Source organism: Macrosteles quadrilineatus, unplaced genomic scaffold (genome assembly GCF_028750875.1).
Source record: "Macrosteles quadrilineatus isolate MER2022 unplaced genomic scaffold, UCM_ALF_1.0 Scaffold_3__2_contigs__length_128488019, whole genome shotgun sequence".
NCBI lineage: Eukaryota > Metazoa > Arthropoda > Insecta > Hemiptera > Cicadellidae > Macrosteles > Macrosteles quadrilineatus.
The window spans coordinates 76,608,514-76,617,834 of record NW_026542596.1 but is presented as its reverse complement, the minus strand read 5'-3'; the positions used below and the strand labels follow the sequence as shown (position 1 = coordinate 76,617,834).

The 9,321-nt window shown below is 34.1% G+C and overlaps 1 protein-coding gene across 2 annotated transcripts in view; it reads left to right on the top strand.

Moving 5' to 3' along the window:
- Positions 1-3,625: 3,625 nt before the first annotated feature.
- Positions 3,626-9,321, top strand: part of LOC128990443 (peroxidase-like) — a 34,432-nt gene continuing 28,736 nt past the window's right edge. Inside the window, exons 1-2 of one of the 2 annotated variants that reach the window (XM_054412807.1) lie at positions 3,640-3,696; positions 4,766-4,855. In XM_054412807.1, coding sequence (XP_054268782.1) covers positions 4,839-4,855 — 17 coding nt within the window. In that variant the 5' untranslated portion in view covers positions 3,640-3,696; positions 4,766-4,838. Of the gene's footprint in view, positions 3,697-4,765; positions 4,856-9,321 lie in introns of both variants that reach the window. The other variant, XM_054412808.1, reaches the window with a different exon arrangement.

The following is a 9,321-nucleotide window of genomic DNA, read 5'->3' as shown; positions in this document are numbered from 1 at the left end:
GAGATTATTGATATGCTTCTCTTTTAAGAATTATTTTTTCTAATCCACCACAAATCTGGGCTGGTGCCAGAGATCAAAATATAGCATGCATTGGATTCCATTTCAAAGCATCCATTGTTAATATCAGAGATAATTTTACAGTCTTTCGAATTTATGAAGGGATTTCTAATTCAATTTAAGATCTTTAAATGGCATTCATTCATAAGAATTCCACCTGAAAGTGAGACGAATTGCGTTCTGCACGTAGTGTATTAATGAACCTCTATTCCACTTCGGATTGATTTGTCACTGCATCATAAATATTCTTTGACTCTGGTGGCTCCTTGGTATTTAAAAAATCTCTCCTCCTTATTCTTTCCAAATTTACATCATATAGACAAATAAAGTTTTCTAAAAGGTTCTTGAACGTGAAAGCGGTCGCAGTGTTAATTTGCTTACGGGTTTGTGAGTTTCGATTTCGTATCCAAAAATCAATGTAGGAATAAATTTCGAGATATTTCGATATTTCTAAGGAACTATTGATGGTTGGTTACTTCTTATAGGCATTGAGAATGTAGTATGTTCTACTGTCATAAGTATCAAAATACGATCATTTGATTTAGCTTTAAGTTAAGGTCCTTGTTAGCCGATGATTATTAAATTATATATAAAATCTGAGTAAAATATTTATGGCAATAAAGTGTACAATTTCATCTAACAAACAAAACTCTAGTTTAATGAATGACGTATTTGATAGCCATGAAACTAAACCGGTCGATTCATCATGAAATTTCTGAATAATTATTAGCATTATCTCACCGTCCGCAGATCTTCAGCAAATAATTATCATCATCCAAGGCAAAGGACTTCTCTGGAAAGATAAATTTGCGGTCATGTGTGTCACGGTTAGCTGCATCTCAACGATTCAAAGGACGATCTTTTTATCCTTTTCACTACCGATGGGCATAATTAATGGTAGCTTGCAAAGTACAAAGTTATTTCATTAACATTACAGCTTAAGATTTGTTTGTCAATTTTAAGTGCTTTGAGAAGTTATTACAACCTTTTCTTAATAGTTGCTAGCTTAATGAAGTAGGAAAATTAACTATATCACGACGCGACTTCAAGTTTTAAAATTTGCATATAAGTTTTAGGCTTAATTTTTTTAAAAATAACACTGCATACTTTACACTCAGACTAATAAATAATTAAATTGTAAAGTCTGGTCAACCATTAACACTAGAGCGTAAAAGTAGTTTCTCACCTTACTGTAAAATTAAAAATCTGTATTGATTGATGTTTTTGTGACTTTGTTTTTATGTAGTTATGTTTGAGTGCACTGATGTTAACCAAAGGATTTTCTCTTAATTTAGGGACGTTTTTTTCAATTTTGTGCGTACTATTTGGTTGTCATATTAGAGGACGAACAATAGTTGAGAGAGAAGAAAAGAATTTATTTATAAAAATAAATACCTCTGCCTTAAACAATAAGGTTGCCAATGACACAGAAAAATAGTACACATAAAATATCTAAGGATTATACAGCTATAAGACTGATTAATTTTGATGTTTGCCATATAGATGATTTCTCATTATGGTCAATGAACCTCTTAATGTTTCATGAATAATAATTTTCAAAAAGGATCTGTCCAAATCATATTGTTTCCAAAAGTTCACAAAAAATTTTGATAATGTTCCTCTAGAACCAATAAACAATCCAATCACCTCAATTTTTGAAATTTTAAAATTTTGCTTGAAATATTCAAAGGTAGAATCATAATTTTTTTTCTTTTCTTCATTTACTTCGTTGGCTTGATTTATGTTTGTTTCAAATCGAATTGTAGGATCGAGATAAATTGGGTTAATAGAATTATGGATTTGGATTTATGTTTTTTCTCTGGGTTTACGTAAAAATGCACTGTCTCAAACTACTGTACTGCAACCAAAACTGCACCATTATTTCAATAAAGTATAATCGAAATACCATCGGAATCTCCAACAATAAGACTTATTCGACCCATACTACATCACTATTACTCTATTTTAACTCACCAAAACTGATCATTTTCCCTTTATATTATTACTAGCTGTACCCGCGGGCTTCGCCCCGTTTAACTTCATAAGTATTCGCATGGCTCATTCACGTCCTGGTTGAAGTTCGTTCGCTACGCTCACTCACCTTTAGGTTGGAGCTCGTTCGCTGCGCTCACTTGCCTTCAGGTTAGCTCGTTCGCTACGCTAACTCGCCCCCAGGTTGAAGTTCGTTCGCTACGCTCACTCACCTTTTGGTTGGAAAGTAGCTGTTGTCATAAATAAAAAAATAATAGTGCTGCACCCTGTTGGTAATACTTGTAACTTTTATGTTATTGAACATCATAGAACAGAACCAACTTGTTTAATTGTAACAGCTGTTAAGATTCATTAATTACTTTAAAATATGAAAAACTAGCAGAGTACCCGTCCTTCGTACGGGGTTGGAATATAAGTATAAAATGCTTATTGCAGTTATACTCAAGTTTTGCGTTTGCAATAAGCGAGAACCAAGTTTGATAATTTTTTTTTTTTTTTAATTTACAGTATTCTATAGTATTACACATCTACCATAGCCATAATGTTCTACCACTTCACCTAAACAATAGAGAAAAATAAATTATCAACAATTCGCAAAATATCACAAATTATTCATGAAACGAAAAACATAAATATAACTGTAAACAATCCTACTTTGAGAGTTCTCATTACGAATCACAGTTTTTTGTTGCTGCTTAGTTCAAATTAGCTGTTTTCATAAATGCAAAAAAAATATAGTGCTGCACCCTGTTGGTAAATCTTATAACTTTTTAATGCTTTTCCATATCATAGAACCAACTTTTAAAGTTGAAACAGCTGACTAAATTCTTTAATTCCCTTTAAATATGAATACTCATAAGGTTAACATGGGGAATCACAGAGCCACTGGGGCGGAGCCCGAAAGGATTTTTGAGACAAGAATATGCCTATATGTTAATCGGGAATGTAAGCTATCATCATGCCAAATTTCAGCCCAATCCGTCCAGTGGTTTATGCGTGATTGAACTTCAAACAAACAAACAAACAAACAAACAAACACACAAACTTTCACATTTATAATATTAGTAAGATCATAAGATTAACATGGGGAACTACAGAGCCACTGGGGCGGAGCCCGAAAGGGTTTTTGAGATAAGAATATGCTTTAATGTTAATCGGGAATGTGAGCTATCATCATGCCAAATTTCAGCCCAATCCGTCCAGTAGTTTGTGCGTGATTGAGCAACACACACACACACACACACACAAACATACACACAAACTCACAAACTTTCAGATTTATAATATTAGTAAGATAACCTGGAACAATGAGTACGAAACTAGGAAACCCATCCAAGAATACCTAGGTTAATGACCGTTTATGCTTCTCTAGGTTAATAACCTATTCAACCCTTCTGGCGAGCCTCAAGGCAGTAGGCTTAGTCCACTTTTCTTTTCTTGCGTCATGGGCTCCTAGATAGCACCCTCGCCTCTAATTTTTGCCGGTGTAAATAATATTAACGCGGCCATGGAGATGGTGGATTGCGACAGGGAGAAAGCAAGAAGGGGCAGGATGTATTAGCGGAGGGTCCAAGACTACTCTCTCTTGGTCCTCAGTCTACCACGGAACATCACAGCTGCATAGCAACCCAGCGACATGCTGCCCAGGTATGTGTGTGTGTGTTGTGATCAGTGTAGTTGTAAGCGGAGGATTCGGTGAGTTGAAATTTTTTTTACAAAAGCTATGTAACAGTTTGTGGTTATTGTATGTTACTCAAATATTTTTTTTCAATGGTAAGTTTTCTGAAGCCACATTTTCCTCATAGAATCTTGAAAAAAAAATGTTAGACACAAATTTCGATTGTGATTTTAAAATTCCTTATATTGTTTTCCTACTTTTCCCACTCTAATGAAGTTTTGGTAATCTAAGAAAATCGTAAATATATTTGTTTCACTTAAACCACTTGTTTTGTAACACCAAATGTATTTGTTTCTTATGTAGTTTTGTTTACAATAATAGGCCTATCTTAGAACTGATAAATTTTCTTATGTATAACAATAAAATACATGATTACGTTTTATTTAGCACCCCTAGCTTTGACTATCGATTTCAAAACACTACTGGATTTTATCTTATATTATTTTCTAGAAACTGTAAATTAACTCAGAAATGTTTACAAATTTATCATGATTACCATTTATTCTGAAAACACCCTTATTGTGTAGTGTATGGTGCATTTATAGTTATGTAATCTTTCAAAACCTCAATCTTCTGAAAGAGAGGAAAACTAAAGAGCTAAAATATTTGTTTTCACAGAAATACGTAGAATAAAACAACTACAATTTTGATATACTCCTTTATAAGTAGTTTGGTCCCTTTTCTGTTGAGCTTCTAACTCGAGTGTCTAAACTTTTCCCCCGACGCAGTAGTTGATTCCGATTAAGAGCGTAGAATAATTGCCTAATTCTAAAACCAAAAGTGCATTTAAGACTACAAAATATGCGTCCGCAGTACTACTAAAATAGTTTTTCTGATAAAACTGGTAAAACTGTCTGATTATGGTGCAGTAATTACTTTATTTAAACTGTGGACAACTTTAAAACCTATTTGCTAGAACTTATCTTCACTTTATAAACTCATTTCAATCCCCAAGATTATTTCATACTTACGATCCAGTTTTACACTAAGTGAATGACTTTACTTTTTTATTTGACTAACACTTACTCGAAACAACAGGTTGAAATCAAAGAGAAGGAGGTCTAGTTGAATTGTGAACTTCTCTACAAGAACTGTGATAGGATCTTCAAATATGGCTTGTGCCCTAAGGTAGGAGAAGCTCTGTTACGTGGCATGTCCTAATTTGGTGCAAGATGTCTAACTGATCTTTAAGGGGTGATTCCAATTGTTCTATATTGTAAATGGTGTTTTTAACACGACCCAAAATTAAAAGTACCCAAGTCATTGTTTAAAGACAAAATAAGCTTGTAAGTTTGCATCCATGCTTCCACTACTTCGTTACTGATCAGCTGATATGCATTTTTGCATTGTTGTCCACACGGATTGGGATCATTGGTAATTTATTGCGAATTCTCTCTAAAACGATATTTTTATTTAAGATTGGTAATGTACAAAGTTTTATTTGTATTTTTACAGCTTACAGAATCCTTAGTTATTTATTAGGAAGTACAGACACACCCCGGTAAACTTATTTGCAAACATTTCTAAGTATACAACGAATGATTTACTTCCAATGTATTTTCTACAATTCTTACTCATAGAGCTTGCAAAAACGCCTTGTTAAGTCTTCTAAATAAATTCTACAACTACACTAAACTGTGGAGACAACAATGCTGAAATGCATATTAGCTGGTAAAGGAGTAAAGGAAACAGAGCTGTTTTTGTCTGGAACGTATGAGCTTGTTTTGTTCATTGTTGTTTTGTTGTTATTGTGTTGTTGTTTTGTTCCCCGTGCTTGTAATTTGGGTTGTGTTAAAAAAAAACCTGTACCGTATAGCCTCCAGTGTCCGGCCCATTAACGGTGTTGAAAATTATGTAAATATCAACAAAGTCACGGGAATAAGTACTAATAGTAATCCGATGATGGAACTCAGTACTGTAATTGGTTTTGGTGCGGAATTGCTGCCCTGCACAAGCTAAACAAATTATATCTTTAGGTATATCATCTGATTCAGATAGTTTTTTGTTTCAATGATTTACTTTGCTAGTAGTATATTTCGTACCTAGGGGAAAAAATGAGGTTTTGCCGGCTTGAGATGGTTTTCTAAGTTCAAAACGAAGTCGAGAACTAAAAACGACCGAGAGCTGCAAAACCATTTCGGTCCGTGGTACAATGGTGGTACTAACGCTATTTTTCACCACACTATTCCCTATTATCAATATTCACAACAATAATAATGCACACTGATATGGTCAACACAACTAAAACTTTAAGGTTTGGTTAAGCCTTGATAACAAATCTTATTTAATCTTCATGAGAGTCTTGTTATCGAGGTTCTTCTAGTTTACTCTAGAGCGGACTCTGGATATTCTTTTCCTTTTCTCTTACGTCATCGTGGCAGTCCTCCTCTGAAGGCCGCAGGGTACCGTGTATCCCTTTTAATCCGTTACTGAAACAACACATTTATATTGCCCTCGAAAAACAACGTGAGTGAATATTTTTAACTCATTGTTTTAATGTCTAAATTATTAACTCGTGAGATCTTTGTCGTTTGGGATCCGTCATTCATTATAACTAAACACTTGGACAATATCGGTTAAGATTTACTATATACATGGATATATCACCAATATATTTATTTTGGTATATAGTAGTTGTTGATTTGTATAACGTACCTATCTAAGCCAGGGGCGTTTATCGACGTGTTTTGTAAGGGAATCGGTCCAACCCCTAATCTGGTGACTATCTGATGTCGACCTTTGTTAGAAAGCATAATCAAAAAAATATAGCATCTGGGTTTAGTAATAATCTCACTTGAAATCGAACCCAGCGACATCAGAAAAGCACCACTCGGCTACACAAACAATAAATTCAATGCAATGTATAAGTGTGCATCCACTTCTATGATTAAAAAGGAGTTTTGACTTGTACATTAGGAACTGATCTGTTGTAAAAAATTGTCTGGGTAAAAGAAAGTTAATTCTTTTATTGAGATGGCTTAAGTGGTTCATTGATTTAAGTTTAATGTAGGACATTTAATGGTAGAACCAGAGCTAATTAATTATATTACTTCATCTATGTTAGAACGATTGTTAAATGGGTCACGTGTTTGACGCCATCACACAATAATCTTTTTATATTATATCATTGCATATTGTGTACTCTATGGCTATATAACATTAAGTGTGTAATCAATGATTTAATGAAATACGATAGTTAGCTGAAATTGTACTCTGATTCTTTTACTACAGTAAAAATGGCTAAGATGGTATAGTTATAACTAAAAAAAGTAGATCCATTGGCCATCTCAACAGATTGCACCACGTTTTTTTGCGTATGGGTAGTATATCATAGAGCCATTCTAGAAAAGTAATAACCTTTTTAAATTGTGAAATAATCCCAGACAACTTTTTTCAAGGCAAATGAGATGAAAACCAGCAATGTCGGAAAGAAATGGTTCATGTGAAATTCCGAGGACTAACCTTACTCGTCACAATTTGGAAACTTATCATTCTCTGCTCGATGTCCGCCATTTTTCCTGATATATCTATATTTCGCCGTTGACTTTGAATACTGAAGTATATATCAAATAAAATATTCCCTGAGTTTTCATATGATGATACATGATGGACTTACGCACACGATTATAGTAAATTGTCCGCTTGGTTTTGCATGATTAAAAAGTAGGTGTAAAGAAATTAAAGTAGACCCATTTAACAGTAGCACTCATTCGGTGGCTTAATTAAACCAAGTTTTGATTGGCTTATAACTGATAGTAATTTTAACACGGGAAAATCGTTTTCATCACTCTGTATTCGAAAATAGCCCATTTACATACAGTTGAGATCTTCGAAAATCCTCAATTTCCATACACCAAATAGTGACAGCTGACTTTTCCTGACATAAACATAACAATATTACTTTCGCTACACAATAAATACTTTGCCTGACATCAAGAAAGTTAGAACTGAATTAATAATATTGTTTTAAGTTTGATGAAGTAGTTTTTTTTTTTCATCGTGATAAAAAATATAGATCAATGTTCGTCACGAAAGTCCCCGATTTAGTGTTTTACATGCGAGTCGAAAGTAGTGAAATATACCATTACTTTATCATAGTGTTTCTATGGTCAGATGTGTTTCTTAAAATTATGAGAGTAGTTTTGAAAACTCTGAAATCAAACATTCACCTAAATTTTTAGGATAATTTATTATTAGGTCTATTATTATTATTACCATATGAGATGGGGGCGCCACCTATGTGCTTATTTTAACCCAAATATGAGTGAAGGGTGTCTTGTGTAGCTTTGTTACTGACTAACATCAGCAGTTTCATTAGTCAGGACCATTTATTGAAAGCCCAAAGATCAAGGGCATCAGGCTCTATTACTTATTTATTTCAGTATGGTATAAAGTATTCCTAAAAGTATGTTTAGGTGGTAGAGGTTTGTTTTTACTGTCTCATTCCGGATATGACATTTATGTTCTTAATTGCCGCTGCTGGGCGTGGAAAATAAAACTTGGAGATTTCCTCTTGCTTCTACGAAAGTAAAATGTATAGACAAACTAACCACTTTAGTTCGAACAGTAAGCGTATCACAACAGCACAATCACTATAGATCTTATTTAATTTTTATCACCTTACCAGTTTTGTAAATAAATTACGAACGAAATTTCCTCAAATTACCTGCTTTAAAAATACCTTCACTATAAACATGACATCTGCACGCTGTAACCTATGTTTCCTTTTTTCATTACTAAAATTCATTATGACTAAAATTCCGTTCGTCTGTTCTTCAAGACCCATATTTTGTCTTCATAATATTCTCACACAAACATACTTTCTAAATCCAAAACCTACAGCATTACCTAAGAATTAATAAAATTATATTAACAACATGATGGACAAATGACATTAATTCCTTCCATTCCTTCCGTAGTCGTCAACTGTTTTCTTTCACTGAGGGCATCTTCTTGGTTTCACAATAGTTATAACCAGGATGATCAATAGTTATGTTCATCTGTGATCGTAAAAGGTATGTTAAATCCCTTAAACTTCATCCAAATCTTCAAACATTATTGTTCCCGCCGCGCCGCCTTCATTTCGACATACCTAAAAGCTCACAATGCGGCAAGTCGCGCCCGGAATGCTAAGGGCTTTGAGCGTCTTGAATACAAACACAACAATTACCGTCTAGGACAATGACGTAAGATGACCTGGATAAGTCAGCTGACATTTACATCACATCACCGGCTATAATCAGCTGATTGCGGCGACTAAAACAGCTGTTAATAGTTATAAAACATGTGATGTTGTCAATAGGTACGGTCGTGATCGTCCTTCGGCCTTTCTCTAGACCGACCTTGTCTTCGTGTCGTCTTCGGTGGCGCAATACGTGTAAATTAAGCAATCTGGACTACTGGATGACTCTACCAAGGTTAATACGTAATGTGATGACTGTCCCGGGTCTTTTATGTAACGGTCTGATCGTGAAGATGAACTTGTAAAAGTTTATGACTACGTGATGATTTAACACGAGCTTGTTGGTGACTCAGAAATAAAAATATAGCCTTAAGATATTTGTTTACGTTTTATCGAACTTTTTAAGTGTTGG